This window comes from Polypterus senegalus, chromosome 4, assembly GCF_016835505.1.
Source record: "Polypterus senegalus isolate Bchr_013 chromosome 4, ASM1683550v1, whole genome shotgun sequence".
NCBI classification, from domain to species: Eukaryota; Metazoa; Chordata; class Cladistia; order Polypteriformes; family Polypteridae; genus Polypterus; species Polypterus senegalus.
In genome coordinates, this window is record NC_053157.1 from 189,428,341 (window position 1) to 189,450,668 (window position 22,328).

At 36.9% G+C, this 22,328-nt stretch overlaps 1 protein-coding gene across 4 annotated transcripts; it reads left to right on the plus strand.

Annotated features, from left to right (window-relative positions):
• The first annotated feature begins 1,903 nt into the window (after positions 1–1,903).
• Positions 1,904–21,107, plus strand: mogs (mannosyl-oligosaccharide glucosidase). 4 transcript variants are annotated; one of them, XM_039751808.1, is made up of 5 exons: positions 1,904–2,066; positions 9,031–9,430; positions 12,224–12,447; positions 16,626–16,819; positions 18,570–21,107. In XM_039751808.1, the coding sequence occupies exons 2-5, from the start codon at positions 9,046–9,048 to the stop codon at positions 20,335–20,337; spliced, it is 2,571 nt and encodes an 856-aa protein (XP_039607742.1). In that variant the 5' UTR covers positions 1,904–2,066; positions 9,031–9,045; the 3' UTR covers positions 20,338–21,107. The 4 variants fall into 4 exon arrangements, with proteins under 4 accessions (XP_039607742.1, XP_039607741.1, XP_039607744.1 ...); XM_039751807.1 differs by having other exon boundaries at positions 1,904–2,017; XM_039751810.1 differs by lacking the exon at positions 1,904–2,066 and adding an exon at positions 2,118–2,136.
• The last annotated feature ends 1,221 nt before the right edge of the window (positions 21,108–22,328 follow it).

A 22,328-nucleotide genomic window follows, 5' to 3' on the forward strand; every position in this document is an offset into this window, starting at 1 on the left:
ATTATTGAGGCCGCAAAATACAACCTCCATAACAACATTAACTTGAAGCATCGTTCGCCCGAGATCTGCTCCTCCACCCATGGACAGAGTCCGATCAATTCAATTATAGATCAGGGCATCCAAATATCACCTAATTCATGTCACAGCCAAACATTTACATTTATTTGCATAGCAGGCGCTTCTGTCGAAAGCAACCAACAAAAGAGGTCAACATAATCCAGTAAACATCAGTCTGGGGGACTGTTTGGAATCAAGTGTTACATGACAATATTACAAAATGAATCATTAAAAGTGAAGAAAAATACAAGCGTGTTACAATTCAGAAGTGCAGATGTTCCAATAGAGGTGAGCAGATCATTCAACCAGCCACTAGCTAATAAAAAGAGAAAGGATTGAGATTTGATAAGAGGCAGAGGTGGCATCACCAGACATTGTTTATCAGCAGACCTGAGTGGTCTAGAAGGAGCACAGGACCTGACAAGAACCTTCAAACATATTTATGCTGACCTATTGACTGCTATACAAGTGGGTATTGAGGATTTGACCTTAATACGTGATGCTACAGAAAGCCAATATAGTGATCTGAAAATGAGGAGTGATATGTGCCCATCCTGTGTGATTGCCATTGCATTTTGAATCATCAGCTGTGGCTTGGTGACACATACCAGTACTTCTGCCAGCAGAGAGTTGCAGTAGTCCAGATGTGACAAGATCAAAGCCTTAACCAGGCGTTGTGCTGCATACTCTGTCAGATATGGCCTAATTTATACAGTAGAATAAATCTGCCAGACCAAAACAACATTGTTGGTGAAGGTTAGTTGATCATCAATCACCACCCCTAGGTTGCAAACAGACATTGTGTGTGTTAGTGATAATGAGCTCAGCTGAACAAAAATGAGGTGTTGAACAGACAGACGAACTGGGATAACAAGAAGGTCCATCTTTGCCAGGTTAAGCTGGAGGTGGCGTCCCCTCATCCATATTGCAATATCAGTGAAACATGCAGAGACTGGCTGATACCTCGCGGCCCTTTGGAGGAAACGACATGTACAGTTGTGTATTTTCAGCACTGATCTGAGGAACCATTGGACTGGATGATAGGGCCTGGTGAGAAGCTGTATAGGAATAAGAGAAGAGGGCCCAGCATCAGCCCTTGGTGCACCCCAGAGCTTGCCTGGTGTATCTCATGCTAGGATCTGCCCCAGAGGTAGGAGGACTCAAACCACCTGAGGGCACCCCATTAATGCCAAGTTAACAGAGGGTGGCAAGGAGGATTGGGTAATTGACAAAACCAAAGTAATATTGTAGGTTTTGGATTTCTTTATGCACCGTTTATTTGCACACATCAAATGCTATTATGGGGTCCAATAGCTCAAAACCCTTTAATACCCAACGATATACTGTCTGTGTATGCATTTGTTGACATAATAACAACTATAAGATTACTCATGAATTAAATAATTTTAAAAAATCTTACAAAATTGTACCCAGATATTTTACAAAGTAGGCCTATAACATGCTTCATGGTCTTCCACGGTACAGTGAATTGGATTATGAGTGTTTGAGAGTAATCAAAGCATACATAAACAATCAAAATGATTGACAAATATTCAAAGCACAACTTAGACGTACACACATATTTCCGTGTATTTAGAATGCAGCGTTATATACGTTTACACATTTTTATTAGCACGAATGTTGAGTAAGAATCAAAAAACAATATGCTAAATAGAATATGTGTACAATTACAAACGTGGAACAAATTGGTTCTCTCTAATAAACGTTCTTCTTTCAGCAGCGCCAATTTATAAATGTCCAACTGCACGGAAGCGCACATCGCGAAGCCCAGCCCCCTCGCAGAGCTTACCCAATGACGTGTTACGCCCACTACGCGCGCCTGCGCCCCAGAGCTGCAACGCGTCTGCGACGGGCAGTTGCGGCTTGGCTGCGTGTTGGAGTCCATTGATTTGGGCAGGAAGTGAATTAGAGTGATGCACGGCAGGAGTGGGCACAGCTGGTAAGGGGTGGTCTTTTCTTTTCGTTATGCCTGATGAGTTGACCCGCAGGTGAGTGGCAGTAGGATGTCGGTTTGCTCACCTGGTTCGAAGCTTTCACGTGTACCAAGTGTGCCTGCTGGTGTGTAGTAAGTGCGTCCCGCGCTGTACGAAAATAATCACTCTATGAGATTTTATTCCTAGTATTGGTCAAGAAAACATCAAATACGCGTGAGACATGTTGGTTGACGAGTTGAAACGCCTAGCGATATGATACGTTGCGCTAGAAAGGCTCTTCTGTCTACTGTGTGTTGTAAAATCTGCTACTGCTCACGCTGGTGAAACACTGTAGTTGAAAGGTCACTTCCAATAGCTCTTAATCACATTTCCGTTAAATTTTTGTTATAGGTGGTAATTTTGCAAGTGCGGAAATACCTGAAATATCTTTAAGATTGAAAAGTGCATTTTGCATCAAGAAATGTAAATAAACCAGATCGTAAATGGGTGGAACACCTGAAACAGAAGTACACGTCAGTTTAACGATTTGCACACACAAGTGAGTACACGTTTTCTGCTAAGAAAGCGGGGCGGTAAAGTAAAATGGAGGAATGCGATAAGTGAGGCACATTGACTGTTTGTTTTCCTGAAAAGTTAACAATCCAGTTTTACAAATTCTAGTCGAAGCTGTTAGGGTAGTTTTCATTTCCAAATACTAACCGATCTTGAGGGCAGCACTGAGGCACAGAGTGGAAGACAAAACATGAATGCTGTAGTGACTGACTGGGGCTATGAAAAGAACAAATAGTAGTGATAAGGAAATCTGTTGTAATGAGACCCTTCCGCACGATACAATCTCTCATTTTAGTGCCCATTTCAGAAAGTGAATGCCGGTTTTGGTAGTTCTGGAAGGTAAAAGTGAAGACCTGAGTCATCAATTGTTAAATGATAAAATTTATAGGAGCATATTTCCAGAGAGCAGAAGAGATGCAGCTAAGTTGCTATTCACTGTTCAGTTGCTTTGCAAGACATTGGAGCAACAGTGAGTGCTTTGTTTGTCTCAGTGTTGTCCGTTATGACACCTTTCTGTAATCATTGCAAGACAGTTTACATGTATGTTGCAGTTTATTGGCCATAATGATGCATTTGTTTATGCCCTTGTTGTTCTGTATTTAGCAGACTCTTGAGGTTAGCTTACCAAGAAATGAGAAAATACTACATTATATGCAATTGTATTTAATTACATAGGGAACAGTGCACACAATCAAGCGTAAACATCTAAATTCAAAAATAAGGAAAATTTACAGTTAGTTCTGCGGTTGGAACCCCATAAAGATCAGTTGCCAGTCACACCATTGGTGGAGGTGAAACTGCCAACTTGTGTTTTGGATATACTCCTTGGAAATCTTAATGATTAACATAATTTTTATTCTTGATTTTTGCACACTACACATAAGAACCTACACAAAGTATAAGAAGCAGGTAGGAAAACAACAAATGGAATATTGTTAGTTTAAGAATTCAAGTGCTATTTTTAAATTACAGGGTCAAAATAGACGTTCAATATAGATACATCTTTTCAATGCGTGATGTAGCAATAAAATGTAAATACAGACAAGTTCGTTTGTCTTTAGAATTTGTCGGCATCTAAATTTTAAATTCTTACATGCAAAGCTTTAATATTTAATTTTTTGGGTTTGTTTGCTTGAAATGCAAAATTACATATTTTCGTCACAGTTTCCATCTGGCCACTTGTCTGTCATCCATCCATCCATTTTCCAACCCACTGAATCCGAACACAGGGTCAGGGGGGTCTGCTGGAGCTAACACAGGGCACAAGGCAGGAACCAATCCTGGGCAGAGTGTCAACCCACCGCAGACTTGTCTGTCAATATAAAATAATTTGATTCACAGTGGAACAATTCAGAACACATACTCTTCAAGGAAATCTGTCAAAAGGTTACAGTTTTGTCAAGATACCTTGAATAGAGTATGCCAAACAAGTTTTTGAAATTTCAAAAGATCCGATTTAAAAAAGTTTTTGTGAATTTTTAGAGTTCTCTCTTTTAAAACACTGAAATAATCATTTACTGATTTATACTTTCTAAAACAGTCTGCGAGTCTTTCAAAAAGAGCCACTTCTGATGGCAAAGCAAATTCCCAAGACAAGTTATTGAAAAGTCAGCAGAGTTGTGCTTGTGGTTGAGGATCTCCCATAGTGTCAGTTGTTGGCACACACATATTCATGCTTTAATATAATTTATTTGAAATCCCCTAATGTAGAGTTAAAATCTGTGTTTGAGGAAAATGAATTACAGTTAATCATAGACCCTCTTCAACCAACAACTAACAAATGGACATTAGTCAGTGCAATTTTTACATCCATTGACTTGGTGTCTCTGAAAACTGTTAGCCCCTACAACCCGATTTGGGCTTGCTTTTTAACTGCGTGATATTGTACAATTCTGTAAAGAAATCTGTATTTTATGCACTCTTGTAAACATTGTAATTGAAGTTCTTACTAACATGTGACATGTTACCACTCTCCAGTCCAATGATCAATAAGAGTACAATGCTCTTAACATTTTTTTCATTTTCCTTTAAAGAAAATATTACTAAAATATTTAATAATAGTGTTTAATTGGCAAGATTATGATTTTTAAGCAGTAAGTTTAGAACCCTACTCTGCATATTCCAACTATTACAGATTATTTTTTGTAGTTCTTCCTCACATGTAGGATGTTTATTTAAATACCATTTTCCTTCAGCATCACAATTCATTGTTATAAAAGGGTGATATCCCTGTCTTTGATACCCTCCATCCATCCATCCTCTTCCGCTTATCCGAGGTCGGGTCGTGGGGGCACCAACTTGAGCAGAGATGCCCGGACTTCCCTCTCCCCAGCCACTTCTTCTAGCCCTTCCGGGGGAATTCCGAGGCGTTCCCAGGCCAGCTGGGAGACATAGTCCCTCCAGAGTGTCCTGGGTCTTCCCTTGTGCCTCCTCACCAGGGAGGTGTCCAGGAGGCATCCTGATCAGATGCCCGAGCCACCTCATCTGACTCCTCTCGATGTGGAGGAGCAGTGGCTCTTCTCTAAACCCTTCCCGGATGACTGAGCTTCTCACCTTATCTTTAAGGGAAAGCCTAGACACCCTGCGGAGGAAACTCATTTTGGTCGCTTGTATTCGCTGTACTCGTTCTTTCGGTCACTACCCATAGCTCATGACCATAGGTGAGGGTAGGAACGTAGATCGACTGGTAAATTGACAGCTTTGCCTTACGGCTCAGCTCCTTTTTCACCACGACAGACCGATGCAGAGCCCGCATCACTGCGGACGCCGCACCAATCCTTCTGTTGATCTCATGCTCCATTCCTCCCTCACTCGTGAGCAAGACCCCGAGATACTTGAACTCCTCCACTTGGGGCAGGATCTCTCCCCCAACCCTGAGAGGGCACTCCAACCTTTTCCAGTTGAGGACCATGGTCTCGGATTTGGAGGTGCCGATTCCTATTCCAGCCGCTTCACACTCCGCTGCAAACCGATCCAGAGAGAGCTGAAGATCACAACCTGATGCAGCAAACAGGACAACATCTGCAAAAAGCAGTGACCCAATCCTGAGTCCACCAAACCGGACCCACTCAATGCCCTGGCTGTGCCTAGAAATTCTGTCCATAAAAGTTATGAACAGAATCGGTGACAAAGGGCAGCCCTGGCGGAGTCCAACTCTCACTGGAAATGGGTTCGACATACTGCCAGCAATGTGGACATAGCTCTGACACCGGTTGTACAAGGACCGAACAGCCCTTATCAGGGAGTCTGGTACCCCATACTCCCGGAAAACCCCAAACCCCCCCACCCCAGGATTCCCCGAGGGACACGGTTGAACGCCTTTTCCAAGTCCAAAAAACACATGTAGACTGGTTGGGTAAACTCCCATGCACCCTCCAGGACCCTACTAAGGGTGTAGAGGTTGTGCACTGTTCCGCGACCAGGACAAAAACCCTGTTCTTCCTGAATCCGAGGTTCGACTATCTGACAGACCCTTCTCTCCAGAACCCCCGAATAGACTTTTCCAGGGAGGCTGAGGAGTGTCATCCCTCTGTAGTTGAAACACACCCTTCTTAAAGAGGGGGACCACCATCCCGGTCTGCCAATCCAGAGGCACTGTCCCCGATACCAGCTAAGTAATTCCCAGAATGTTATACCGTGCATACATTTTCTGAATTGTTTGGAATGCAGGGTCTCGGAGATGCATGCAGCTGTTTAAGACTTAATTGGTAACAAAATGTGTTTAGTTTTCTACATTTCTCAAGTTTAATCTTAGAATAGGTGGGATAAACCATGTCATTGGAGTAAAACCTTTAGGTATGAAGATGGAGGAGAAGTAATGGAGTAGATTTAAAGGAGCATTTCATACACTTCAGGAAAAATTTGTCCTATAATTTAGAAGCCAAACGAATGTGGAAAAAACCCCCACAATAAACGAATAAGGCAAGTTACATAAGTAATTACAGCTGTATAGGCTAAAGTTCTCAAAAAATTTTGTTGCCCCATGCGAACAACAGTTAAAAGGAAAAATTTGACATGCAGAGAAGCACTGGTAGATGTATAATGTTGTGGAAACTCCATACGTCAACTGCACAAGGTTCTGGGTATTTTTTTTACTAGTCAAAGAATATATTCAAGAATGTGTTGATATTCTGAATGATGAGAGGGAGATACAATATAAAGAAAGGAAAATTCCAGATGCTCTCTGTTTAGTTTTCAAAGTTTTCAGTAGCTTCAAAGAATGTTAATGTAATATCCAACGACATGGAGATTGCAGAGACAGAAGTGCTGCTGCAAAGAAAGCCTACTGTCCCTGGGACCAGATGCCATCCGAAGAGAGGCTAGACATTTGTTATATATGTATCATATATTCTATTACATGTATACACTTAACAGTTTGTTAGGAATCATAGCATGTTGAGTTTAAGTCCAAAAGACCAAAATCTGGAAATCGCTGCCTAATTCTGACCTAGTTTACATCACTTACATTACTTTAAAGTGAATCATGTTTAATATAAACAGTGTAATTTATAAATGTCTTAATTAGCACGGTCAGATTAGCCAGAAATTAAGGGTTGAATGTTCATATTAAAAAATAAGTATATATTTGACTATATTCAAATGTTGATAAGCGATCCAGGCGCTATGTGTGCGTTTGTAGTTTATGTCCTTTTTTTTACATTGGTATTATTTTTTTCCTGTAGTATGCTTGTAAAACGCAAAGTGCCTTGTTCACTGTTGCTTCAAAAATACAGGTGAAAAGTGAAATGAATGTGACACTTGAAAATGCGGCCCTTCACAAAAACAGGATTCTTGCTGTGCACAAAGTAATGTGATCAAGAGAAAGGAGATTCAGGACAAATTTGCACTGACAAATAAGGAACCCAGATGAAATGGCTTTTTTTTCCCCCCCAGCAATGCTTTCTTTTTGCTAAAGAAACCAGATGACACAATGTCACTGCCCGTTTGACTTTTATACATAAATGTAGACACTGCCAGTCTGTAAATGTTTCTCAGATGAAACAATTGAATGTACCTAATTTTTCTTTACAATAATCTTTTAACTATTTCCTCCACATTCACCAGCTTAAAGTGAGATTTTGCATATATCGGTAAACATCTACATTAAAAAAAATTACAGAGGAAAGTTTTAAAGCAAAGAACAGACTATAAGTAGAGCAGGACCAGACTTTATAGAGCAGGATGTCTGTTGAGTGCCACTGGCATAGATAGGTGGTCAGGGAATAACAGAAGGGTTGGTACTCAACTGAGTCTCTCTCTCTTTCTTAACACCCTTACTGTTGTATTAAAATATTAAAATGTAATACAGGTGATCTATTTTTTCTCATTGCTCCTCATTGTTTGAAACAAGAAACAGGTGGCTTAATGAACATTGTTGACACTGAAAGAGCCCTTTAATGTTATTTTTAAAGTTGTTATAGTAACATTAGGAAAATCAGTTCTGTTGTCATTAATGAGAAAGAAATCCACATTTTGCATGGTTACAGTGGATGTATATCACTTTTAGCATGAAATGACAGTAAGTTAGGTTTCTTGGTTCAAAACTGAGCCAGAAAGGAATCAGAAAGAGAACAGTACTTTTAGGGTGGTAGTGATTTTTTTTTTCTTTATAAATCTGTTCCTAGTAAATCTGTACATCTGAAAGCAGAATAACAAGGGAAAATACAGGGTGAGTCAAAATTATGTTAACACTAATGATACTGCTATGTATATACTTAAACATTTTTTGTGGACAATGTATGTGCCACATATGATACATGTGTTGAACATGATGGCGAGCAGTTTGAGACATTCCTGTAAATCATCTTGCATATATGAAGTATGTTTTGTGAATAAATTTTCTTCCATTCAAATGTGTTGTGAAGGACTAATGTTTAAGAAACACAAAGTTGCCTGTTTTACTAATGATGCCACAAGCTGACTATTAAAAATTATGAAAGCCTTTTTGTGAAAGGAATGTGCAAAAACAGATCTGCAGTAGTGCATGGTGCTTGTTTAGATTAACACAGTGTTGAAATTAGTCCAAAATAATACCAACCATATTTTTAGATTGTCAGTTTCTGCTTTTTGTATAACTTTTTTGAAAATACATTAGAATTATATATGAATAGTGATATTTGATATAATAGCCCTAGTCCTAATAAGATCACCCCCATTGTGTTCAAAAATCTGAAATTGTTATTATATTTAATGTTTCAATTTAATGTTACCTAATATAAATATGGATTTAGTTTTAGGACAGGTTGATTTGTTTTATTAATTAAAACATATTCACTAATCTTGAGGTATTCGGGACAGGTTTGAGCTCATAGTCTTCATATTTATTCAAACATTTTTTATGTAAGGAAAGTGTTTTTTTTTCTTTTTTTTTTTTCTTCCTGACATTTCTGCCAAAACTGCTACAAAAAATTACTTCTAAGGTGTTCTCAGAAGATGACTATGCACTAACATTTGTACACCATTACAGGTCTTAAAGAGAATTATGGGCAGACAAAGGCATGGAAGACGGATTGTCCCAAACAGCAGTAAAGATGTCGGTGACTTTACTCCTCATGGAAAGGAAGACAAAAAAAAGGACTTTACCAACTCAATCTTACATCGAAAAGAGAAGAAGAAAAAGCCAGATATTGCCAAGATTTTTATCAATATCTCCATAGGACTTTGCATCTTTAGCCTGGTTTGGTTTTTCTATGCCATGTATATGCGTTCCTATTTGGCGAAAAGGATCGTCACTCTTCACCCTTCACCGAAAATTATAGATGAAAATGGTACTTCAGCTGCCGTGTGTCCAGAGCGATTCTGGGGCTCCTATAGACCTCAGGTTTATTTTGGAATGAAAACTCGTAGTCCCAGACCAATTGTAACAGGTATGTTTATTTTCTTTTATTTAGTTATAGGCTTAAAAAGTGTGTATGAAATTTGATGCATGAGTAATATTATAAATTAGCTAAAAGTGAACATTTGCAGTAGATCCAAATATGACTTAGTAGAAAATAAGCAGACATTGGGAGGAATGGTGGTACATTAGTTAGTGCTACTGTCTCACAGTTCCAGAGTCCTGGGTTCTAATCTTGCTTTGGACATTGTTAGGTTAACCCTTTTTTGTACACAGTGGTGGGCTAATTCCCTATCCAGGGTTAGTCCCTGCCTTATGCATGATGTTGAATCGATTTACTTGATGCTAAATTTAGCATAGCAGATTCAATAACGGGTGGATGGATAGTAGTGTTGAATCAGTCTTGAAATTTGAACTTTAATATCAATACCAGTTTTTGAACACTGGAACTTTCTTCAGAAACGGTGCAAAAAAAAAAGTATCCGATTAGCTGCCAAACCCTTCGGACCCCCACCAGCCTCTCAGGTACTCCGCACAATCATGCCACACTATGCACTGCTTTGCTAGTGATAGCATTTAGTGTGCATCAAAGTCATAAAGTTAGTTGGGGGCTTTGTCATGTGTCCCTGTGAAGTCTCACTTACAGTCCATCATATCTAAGCATGTTTTTCCCCAGGAGTAGTTTGAGGGGAAAGCTTATACTAAAATGTTGCCACAGTCTCATTTTAAATTTTGGGGTTTTCAGTACTTTTATTGTACAGTAATCCCTCCTCGATCGCGGGGGTTGGGTTCCAGAACCCCCCGCGATAGGTGAAAATCCGCGAAATAGAAACCATATGTTTGTATGGTTATTTTTATATATTTTAAGCCCTTAGAAACTCTCCCACACTGTTTATAAATATTCTCCGCACAGTTATACAGTAAACCCTCGTTTATCGCGGTTAATGTGCTCCAGACAGATAAATGAATTTCCACGAAGTAGGATTTTTTATTTATAAATCTTAATATTTTCGCATTTAGAGCATTGAAAACATGTTAACGACCTTCTAAATATGTTTTTTAACATTATTAGAGCCCTCTAGACATGAATAACATCCTTTAGTCAAAAGTTGAAACTGTGCCTCCATGACAAGACAGAGATAAAGTACTTTCTCACAATTAAAAGAATGCAAACATATCTTCCTCTTCAAGGTGTGCGTCAGGAGCGGAGAATGTCAGAGAGAGAGTAAACAATCAAAAATCAATAGGGCTGTTGCGCTTTTAAGTATGCAAGCACCGCGATAAAGCAGCCGGAATGAAGGGATCAATGTGAAGGTAGCCTTTTAGCATTTTTTACAGGAGCGTCCATATCTTCTATTGCAAACAGCCCCTCTGCTCATACCCCCTCCGTCAGGAGCAGAGAATGTCAGAGAGAAATAGAGAGAGATAGAGAAAAGCAAACAATCAAAAATCCATACGGGCTGTTAGAGCTTTGAAGTGTGCGAAGCACCACGTGGGTAGCATATCTTATATCATTGAGGAGTTTTATTTAATACGTAATACGTGCTCTGATTGGGTAGCTTCTCAGCCATCTGCCAATAGCGTCCCTTGTATGAAATCAACTGGGCAAACAAACTGAGGAAGCATGTACCATAAATTAAAAGACCCATTGCCATTTGTTTCAAACTCTTAAAATGAGTTTACATCTGTTTTTAAATGCAGCTCGTCATTGCAGTGCTGATGGAAGTGTTCTGGCTGTTTTACTCATAGGTGCCCATATAGACATATAACAACAAATTTATTACTAATAAGCAAATGAAAAAGTTCTAAATAGGAGTCCTTAGATTAATTCAAACAATGGTGAATAAAATAAATCCTAGTACTTTATTGAATTTTCTAGATTCTTCCAAATTATATAGATGTGTTGAATAAATGCCTCACAGTTGCAGAAGTTCACAAAGTTCATTTTTCAGCAAAATATTAGTGCTAATTAGAAATTGATGTGATAATTATATATAATTCTGCATTTGTTTTTTTGGTGTGGTTAAAGGTCTGTCCGTGTTACAACTGTTTATGAAGGGTATTTTAGATTCTTTCATTTTGCCTGTTGTGCTAACTTCTGACTTGTATACAGCACTGCTATTGTAAGCTCCATTTATAGGTTGATCATTATGTTTTTTGGACAGAACACACTGAGTTTTAATTTCTAACTCCTAGCCTGCTGGTCAACTTACTATGCCCATCATTATGCAGTAGTGAGTGTGTTGTTGTCTGGGGCTACCCCTCTGTTCATGGTACTAGACAGGGTGTGATTGTTAAGGAAACCATAGATTCTGAGTCATGTCGAACTATTTATCAGAACACTGAACAATTTTAACATTCTCCATTAATACAGTGATCCGAAGTGTTCTGACAGATGTACCAAAAAGAGTACTAAGAAGAAAATATTATTTGCAGTGGCTATGTTGAAATCCAGATTTCAGTCTAATAAATTCAATCTGGCAAGATCTGAAGTAGGGCAGTCAAAAAAATCTGTAATAATGGGAGCAGTTTTATAAAAAAAGATTGGGCAAAAGTACCTCAAAGGAGATGTGATAGAATGATTTATTGCTACCATATACTTTTATTTAATCTAATAGCTGCTAAAAAGTAGCTTACTAAGTTCTAATTTGAGTTACATTTGCATTGAACTTTACATATTGACACTTTATTATGAATGTTTTCCACTTGGTATATTAGAATTTCTATTAATGATTAATAAAGTCCAAAACTGAAGCGTGTTTCTAATTCTGCAAAGCTGTATTTTTCTCATTCTTCAGTGTAGATATCTTTCTGTCTTATTCAGGGATGATGTGGTTGCGGCAGTTTGGAGGACTTGACATAAACCTTAGACACAATTGTGAGCAGGGAGATCACTTACCAAGTTATGGCTGGCTGATGCATGATGGTACGAGTTTTGGCATTCAGGAGATTAGGGATGTGGACTTTACATTAACCACAGAGTTTGTGAAGAGAGCTGGAGGTGACCATGGCGGAGATTGGACCTGGAGAATTACAGCCAAGCAGCAGGTACAACTTACATTTATTTGGCAAATTGCATATCCTTTAACTATAGTATTTGATAAGTATGAACTTTAGCCATTAAAAAATAGAGTTAATACTGTTTGATCAGTTGCATTCACCTCTTGCAAGAAAAGCTTTTTGGAGTTATGTGTTTCTGGTGTTAAATATAACCAAGTCAAAACACTGCAGATGCATTGTAAATGGGTTTTAAATAGATAAGAGCTTTCTTGATCACATTTACTTATAAAATGTTTGGGCTTAATGAAGCATACAGAAGAGTTGTTCTTATGTATCTTATAATACAGTTGGAGGTAACCCAACTATTACTGAAAATTCAGTTTGAATTTACTCTATTGTAAAATAAAGTTCTTGTAACTTTAAATTTAGTGCAGTTTTTCATTTTGTGATTGATGTATTTTTTTGTAACCTTGTTGTGTAATGTAGTTTTCACAAACTTTTTCTGGATAACTTTATTTGAAATTCATCAGTGTTTCATTATATAAAGTGCAACACTTAAATTGTATCCCTAGTTCATCACATTCCCATGTAAAAATTGGACCTGTTATAAGCAAATGTAGTCTAATGCTACAATAATGCATTAATAATGCTAATAATTTTCAAATAATATTAGAGGGCATGCATTGCTGCAGTCATGCATAACTACTAGTTGTTTAACATGTTGAATGAAAGCAGTGCATTTAAACAGTCAGATGTTTCATTCTTCCATTTTAATTTATTTTTTGTTTTCCAAGTATGGATGTTTATGACAGGTGCACATCTAGTTTTTGTGAAATGCTGCTATTAAAAAAAAAAATATGACTCTAAAAATTGGCCAAGTATTTTTTTTTTTTTTGGAATAGGTAAAATACAGTAAGGTTCCATAGTACAGAAGCTTATTTCTGCCACTCAAAATGTATTGCATTACGTAGCAGTAATTGTATTTTCACACAAAAGAATTACATTATTTCACAATAATTATTGTGATATTTCACAAAGATATTGCCTGCTGTGGTCAGTATCGACATGCATACACATTTCAGATGTCTATAGACAGCTAGTGAGGGAGAGACTAGTCACGTGCAATTGGGTGACAAGAACTGATCAGACGTTGTAGATTTAATACTGTAACTTAACCCTGCATATGCTAAGATCCACTCAGTTTAGGGTCACAAGGAGGCAATGATTATCGTAATGCCTGAAGCAAACGTGGTGCAAGGTTATGCTGGTTCTTTGCCAGGCACATTTGCACAGGCAGTCAGAAAATAGTTTGTTTGCAGTGTGCAATCCAGTAACAAGCATTATTATAAGTATTAGTTAATTTTAGTGTAGTTATTTGCTATAGAGATTTCTTAACAGTTTTATCAGGTGGCGCAGCATCAGTTTTCATACCTTGATTCTTTAGTGGCTCAGGTTGGGAATGAAAAAATAGGATGGATGTTATTGTCTTTACAGCACATTAACAACTAAATATTTTTGGTCTTTGAGAAGTACTACTAATGAGATGTCACAATACCAGAATGTTTGTATTCTATACCAATACAAGTGGATTTTCACGATACTTGATACCTATTCAATACCACAGCAAAAGTGCCTCCATTATTCTACTGAACAATAGTGCTTTTTTCTTTAATAAAATATAAAATATATAAATAATAATAGTAAAAGCAAAAATAAATAAAAAGGTTTTTCTTCAAGAAGTTATAGACACATCATTTAAGTAAACTAGTATGGCCTTCATTAACATCAAAATACAGTACAGGGCTTGAATTTAATTTGGAATAGAAATGGGGATTGCCCCAGTGTAACATCAAGTGAATATTATGAAATGTTATAATCTTGGAAAGTTTTAGCATCGGATTTATAAAGAATATTGGCATGGACTACCTGATTTATCTTGCCTTTTGCACGTAACTAAATTTATTCTTTAATATTTTATCTCCAGTAACTTACAAATTCTGCTTCAGATCAGTACTAAAAGTAAAAATTCAAGCATCATTATGTCTGTACTGTTGAACTGGTGAATTCAAAGGAATTCAGGATATTTTCTTTTAAACAAACTCTTTAAAGCTTTTTTATTACAAGCTTAAGGTTTAAAAAAAAAGAAAAACTTATAAAAGAATAATATTTCACAGATAAGTCAAATGGTTTCAAATTTCAAATGTTATAATTCATTGAAACTGAGAGAACTGCGTTACATTCACCAACGTACCGTTCAAATATATGGTGTGCATTTACTATGTTCGTCACATTTTTAGGGATTATACTAATAACATTAGTTTGTCCTCAAATACCAAATGAATAACGCACATCTGTCTTTTGCAGATTCATATTTAGCCTTGAGTATTCTTTTTGCCTGTATTGCTAACTGCATGTTTCAGTAGTTGTGTATTTTTGTTAACACAGTATGTGACATATTAATGGAGAGGTTAGCATTAAAACACTAAGTGAATGTTATTTTGGTATCAACAAATGGAGTAGCCTGTTTCATTGATGGTGTACATAAGCCCTCAATTTGAAACTTGCTTTGGGTTTTACTTGCTACAAGCAGCTTCCTTTCATACTAAAGTCATATGTGAGCAGTTGTGGATGTGTGTGAGGTTTTACTGTCGACTCTAAACTGTATACACCAGTGGATGGATGGTTGCAGGGCAGCAGCTGTAGATGTGTTTATTGTAATCAGCGAATGAATGTGAAGCCTGTAGGAAATAGTATTAAAGATGTCGAATCTCTGCATCATTTCAGCTTCTTTTAGAAATTCATGACACAAGAAGTTAAACAATTACAATTTGCATCCAATTAGTAAATTGCTGTAGTCTAAAAGCATGCAAAAATCTTTTTTGAATGACCTCTATGTGTGTGTGTGTGTTTTAGAATAATAAATACAAGTACTGCAATTGTGCACTGACATTCCATTGCAGTGAACACAAAACACTTTCATACAGAATTTTTGGTGTTTTTATTTTAGACATCTGTTAATACTGTAGAGACAGTGCTGATTGCCAAATTAACTCTTGCTCTGTATTCCTCTTTTAGGTAACTTTCTATCCTTATTTCCATTCACTGTTGCTAATTGGTATTCATATGCAACTGGGGAAGGCTTGCTGTTTTTATAAGAAGCAGCTCATTTGCACAGTGAAATGCTAGCATTTAGTAGTATCGACTCATCCTCAGACTGATACAGCTTGTCAGTGCCATTACGATACAGTGCTGTATCATCACCACTGTGAGACATTTACATATGTAGTTTTTCCTTACATTTTAATCACATATTATTGTGCCTTCTGAAGTAATTTTACCTATTTGCAGTCACACAAGTGGAGTACCAACTTTCATTTGGTACTACCAATACTATTAAAATGCAAGTAACATTTGGAATTTTGTTATTGTTATCTGTACTAATACATTTTTCCAATATTAAGCATTAAAACAGTTAAGCACCCCCAGCTAGGCACACACTGATACAAATCAATCCAAATGGGAGAATGTGCAGACCCTGGTGCTTTGAAGTGGGAATGCTAGCTTTGCACAACCACACTGTCAATGCTAAAACGTCTGTAGTAAACTTATTAAACTTTAACTGATTAAAACTAAATTTATACTTAGAACTTTTGTTCAGTTCTTATTACTAGAATGCTGACTATGCATATGCTTACTCTCTTCATTAGATGACTGAAGCATGCATGTACATAATGATATCTACTACTGTAGCAGACAGTATGTTTGCAAAAGAATGCAGTAACACAATAATTATTGCCAAATAGCACAATAATTTTGCGGAATAATACTTTTTTTTTTTTAGCTGGCTGGAATAACCTTCTGTACCATACTGTAATGCAATTTACAGTTACAATTCTGAAAGGGAAGACTTTAATTATTTTTATAATGACTCTACATGTTTGGATTCTCTTTATTTTATATGTATTTTTAAATAACACCTGATTTTTTTTTTTTTATAATTTTGCTCATATTTCAAGCACATGTATTATTATTATTATACTGTACAGTTTCACTCAAATTTGCCCTGTTTTTCTACACGGGCATAATTCTGTTCTTGGTGAGTAGTTCTCTTTGCCAATACTTTAGTCTAATTAGATAATGAGATGGGCAGTTTGAAAATGTACATAAATATAAAAACTTGCTTGCAACTTTGGTAGATTTTATTTTGTTTTTTTAACAATCTGCAGAGCACTTCACCTCAGGCTCCTGTGATCTCTTTACTGTTTTATGTGGCAGCAGATGGCCAGGGGTCACTTCAGCCACACATTGAAGAGAAAAACCGTCTTGGTTCAGTAACAGGCTCCTCAGAGGAGCTTGGCCAATTTAAGCTTACTTTTCGGAAACCTTCTGCTGGTGGTAATACAATTGAAAAGTTTGCAAGGTATGTATGTAGAGAGGGCTTCTGTACCTCCCTTTTTCCCCATTTTCTTTGCTAAAGAATATAAAATAACTAAAATGTTACTAATTATATTTTTTTTACTGGGTAATGTTGAATTCTCTTTTAAAATCATTTTGCAAGGAATTAAAATGTTTAACTTGATTTATTTTTTAATATTGTAGTGGCATGTGGAAAACCAAAATGGATAGTTTTTTTTTTTTTTTTTAGCTTATTGTGGCACGGTAAAATGCATTCACAGTTTTATTTACTTTGCAAATGAAGGTTCTTGCATTAGCTATTAAATTCCAGTAATGCTGTAACATTTCATTATGATTTAACCAACTATTTACAAAAATGCATTTTGTTCAATAATTCCATCAAACCACTAAATAAACAACTGCAGTTCCCCACTGTGACATGGTGGTGGTGTGAGTCAGGCGACTGCCTACAGTACAAGCACACTGAAATGGCTAGCTCTCTTCACTGTTGTGCTGTTCATTTGTCATACTTATCACAAATTGTACATCAGTGTTTGTATTGATGAAAGAAGCATATGCTGATGAATTTTTTTTCTTATAAGATTTTAATTTTGTGCCTAATTTAAACTTGTTACTTTTGCTTGAGACACCATTAAAAACTGGTGTACACCAAAGAACTCTTTATTCCTAATAAAAAAATATCTGTATTTAAAGTTTACGAAATATTCAGAAAGTGAGGGTTTTTTAAGATTTGCGCATTACTATCTTATCACTTGTGTAAGGAGGAAATAGCTGTATGAGGGGAAAATAAATGCTGCTTCTTTTCTTTACTATAAAAAGTGATTCAGGGCAGTGGTTGTAAAAAGTGGAAATAAAATATGATCTGTTTTATTTTATAGATACAAAACACTGACATGCTTTTTGTTCCATGCTTATTTGTTGATTTGTATCAGCATGAGTGATATATACTTAAGAAGTTAATTCATGTACAATTACAAATTGAAATTTCAGTGATGGTACCAGATAGTTATTTTAAATTCATGAATAGTTAAAATATTTTTTATACAAGGTAAATAACAGCTCAGGTAGGCAATGTTTTTGTTGTTAACGTTTAAATAACTACATGAGAACCCATATCTAAAAGACACTTTATATCAAAATGTGATTTTTGTTTATACCATATTTACATAGTTCTGCTAGGGTTAATGAAATTAACTATATGAAAAAATGTTTATATAAAATACATGGCCAGCAAAAAGATAATTTTTGTAATAAAGAATTTATTAATCCAATACATTTTTCAACTGGCAGATTTTCCTTAAAAGCACTATTTTATTTAATCCTCCTTTCCTAATTTGGTTGAAATCTCCTGTTATACTCCTCTTTTCTCCACATTTCAGGAGTTCATTGTGAGGTATTTATATTACAGATTAATTAGCTAATGATATACTTTCATATGTAATGACTAGAAAGATTTTTTCTTTAGAAGGTAATCTGTGCTTACTTTTATAAGAAATGTTACCTGTGTTGGGTGTATGTTAATTGTGTTTCTACTACAGCCTCCTTTTCAAGTGTGTGTCTCACGTTCTCACTTTTGTCAATAAAATACTTTATATACAATATGCTTCTTGAGGCTTGTAAAGATTTGTTTTATCAACTTTTACTTAGAATTCAGTTTATCACAGTTTCTACATTAGAATACCCATTCTGACGTGTGTATGATGAAGAAAAGTTCTCAGCATTTATTATTTTTGTTGACTCTTTTTTGTTCTCAGCTATAACCACTTAACAACAGTCAGTCTGGGCCTGGACAAGCTAACAGAAGTAGTCAAGAACAGCTTGAGTGGCAGATTTGTCTATAGCTCTCCTTCAGGTGAGAAGCGGCATTATATTGCTGTGGATTCATATAAGCCACCATCTCCACAACAGCCGAAACAACGAGGAGAAGAGCGGAAAGAAAGTGACTTTGTGGTTCATCAAGTAACTGTGCAGACTCCCTTTCAAATTGAAGTATTATTCGAGTCTGCTAGCTTCAAGGAGAGGCCAAATCAGCTGGCTGGAGATGTGCTAACAGAGGAGCTAGAAAAGAAGAAGTATGCATTTGACGAAAAATTTGAGAAAGTCTTTGGTCTTCAGAAGAAGGGTTATACGCCTTCGCAAATAAAATTTAGCAAAGCAGCACTGAGCAACATGCTTGGTGGATTAGGTTACTTCAATGGACAGTCAGCTGTTCAGTCTAAGTTCAATGAATATCCTCTTTTGTACCCTGAAGGACCTCTGTTTACTGCAGTGCCTTCTCGTTCCTTCTTTCCCCGAGGATTTTTGTGGGATGAGGGCTTTCATCAACTACTTGTAAATAAGTGGGATCCTGATATCACTAAAGAATCCATAGGTCACTGGCTGGATTTAATGAATGTTGAGGGCTGGATTCCTCGAGAACAGATTTTAGATGATGAGGCTCGAAGCAAGGTACCTGCTGAGTTTATCATTCAAAGGAACGAAAATGCTAATCCTCCCACTCTCTTCTTGGCCTTACAGAAGCTAATTGGCTCTTCAGGTCTAGAAACTAAGCAATTAGACAAGAAGACCAAAGATTTTCTAAAAAGACTATTTCCTAGGCTACAGACTTGGTTTGAGTGGTACAATACTACACAGTTGGGGCCAGTTGCAAATTCTTATAGGTGGAGGGGCCGTGACAAGGATACTGACTTGTTTCTCAATCCGAAGACTTTGACATCAGGCCTAGATGATTATCCAAGGGCCTCTCATCCATCACAGGATGAAAGACATGTAGACCTGTATTGCTGGATGACCCTAATTTCAAGGATTATGACTGACATTGCTAAATTGTTAGGAGAACCTTACGAAATATATGAGAGGACTTACATGAGCTTAAGTGATAGTTCGGTCTTGGAAGAACTTCACTGGTCAGAGCAGCTAAAAGCTTTTGCTGACTATGGAAACCACACACAATCAGTGATTCTGCAACGAGAGAAGGTTTATATACCACCAGGTCAGCCTAGGCACCAACTCCCCACTGCTAGGCTTGTACGATCTGTGCGCAAAGCTCCCAAACTGCAGTATGTCAATGCTTTTGGATATATTAGTCTTTTCCCATTCTTGCTGCAGGTTCTTCAGCCAGATTCTCCCAAACTTGAACATATCCTCAAGGATATTCATGATGAGCAGAAACTCTGGACGCCTTTTGGACTACGCTCTCTTTCTAAATCTGATCCACTCTACATGAAGCGAAACACTGAACATGATGCTCCTTACTGGAGAGGGCCTATTTGGATCAATATCAACTATCTGGCCATCAGAGCATTACATTACTATGCCAATGTAGATGGTCCATATAAAGAAACTGCTGCATCACTTTATCAGGAATTGAGGACTAATGTGGTACAAAATATATACACACAGTATACAGAGACTGGTTATGTTTGGGAGCAGTATAATGACAGTTCAGGAAAGGGCCAAGGAAGTCATCCTTTTACTGGCTGGTCTGCACTCTGTGTATTAATAATGGCCGAAGATTACTGAAACAGCATTGCTGCAGTGGAGTGTTTTTTTTTTTTTTTGTTTTGTTTTGAGAAGTCCTGTTTGAGATGCACAGCTTGCAGTTCAGGGTTATGTTCATAATTTTGGCAGACATTATTTTCAGGGTATTTTGAGAGGTTTAATTATCTGACCATGGGTCCTTACATGCATAATGTATTCCCTTACTGTGACATTCTTTCTTTTTTATGGATATTGTTTTAGACAAAATTTACTTGCAGCTGCACTGAAAATCTAAATATTGTTAATTTCCCTTCCAAAGAATAAAAATTGCAAGTATTAAGGCTCTTACAAAAATATTTTTCATCTTTACCACAGACATTCTCTTCACTTAATTTACTGTTGAGCCTTTTTTTTTTGTAAATAACTGTAATAATTGTGTATCTGTGATTATTTAATATGCTCTATGATTAGAGAGAGTGAGTGGCCTGGGTATTTACTGCAGCTACAAGATGCATTCCCTTCCCTTCACTTGAGAGAGAGAGAGAGAGAAGGTGGAATACACAGTTAGATGTATCACTTGAAATGCAGGTATTTTAAACAGAGCAAGGTATTTTTAACTACAGTCATCGTCTGACAGTTTGGCTTTTTAATTTCAAATATTGCATATAAAGGATTTCTTTTGTCTCACAAAATGACAGCGAAGAAATTGATCTGTTTATTATGAGCGCAGATTGTTTATTGAAGCATCCTTCTAAAGGGTTGCCTGATCTGACATTCTTAGAGGTTTCTAATAAACATGCTTTGGGTACTAAGTGTTTCTTGGTGTGTAATTTTCTAGGTCTGGGATGAGTCCATTGTTAATCTATGCATCTTTATTGGATATCCATTCATCTATCCACCCACTCTTCTGTCCATTAACCAATTTTCTAAACCCAGTTTTTCCAAGTATACAGTCACTGAAATGTTTCTCCCTGGTTACAATCTGCAAGGGTAACAATGGTGTCTACAAAGAGGTTTATTGTGATAAGAAAGAATAGTAACATTTTTTTGGTATTTTTCGGTGTGGGTGGGGATTCAAAAGTATTTTTGTTGATCAGTTTTTAAATTAATGTGGCATAATGGGTGGTGATTTCCCTCATGGAGTCCTGAATTCAAATCCAACATCAGTTTGCCTGTGAATAATTAACATGTTCTTCCTATAACTTCCTCTTCAAAAGGATGCACTGTTTTGGTTGATTTGGTAATTCCATATTGGACCTATGTAAGAAAGGGTGTATGAAAATGGGCTCTGTGATTGATTGGTTCCCTGACCACATTGGTTTTCTTGCCTTGCACCCAGTGCTGCAGGGTTAGGCTTCAGCCCTAGACTTGTGAATAGTGTGCTGTTTTCGAAATTGTTCTTTTATTGCCAGTAAGACTTGACTGAAGGAACAATTTTTACCATCCTTGGTTTTGAAACAAAATTTGGACTTGTAAGATGGTGGATGGTTGTATGGTTTTTAAAAACTGTGTTACAATATAGTCATATGTTATATTTAAATTATTCCTTGCATGTTTTATTTGGCTAGTTAGAAGCAAGTGTGGGTATGTGTGTGAGTCCTTTGTTGGGTTGTCATTTCTTACCATGCACAGAGTGCTGATGGGATAGTATGGGTGTCTTGTGACCCTGAATGGAATGAGCTGATTAAAAAATGGGTAATTTAATCATGCTTATTACATTCAGGAATGTTTTTTTAATTCACAGTGTGTTGATAACAGAGTCACAATCGCACAAAATCTGTCCATCTATATCATACCCGTATTTAAAGTTATTTGCAATTTGAGTATAAATGAAGAGGCAGTACTGTACAAGTGACTTGCTTTAACTGTGCTCAGATTTTTTCATGACAGTTTTTAAATCTTAGTAAGATTATTTTAAGCAATAAATGCCTGAAAATCAAGATCTGTGCTTTATCATCAGCATCTCAGTTACATTTTAATATTTTTTCCTCATTCTGGTTTTCTTAAATGTCCTGTGATTAAGACTGGAGGGC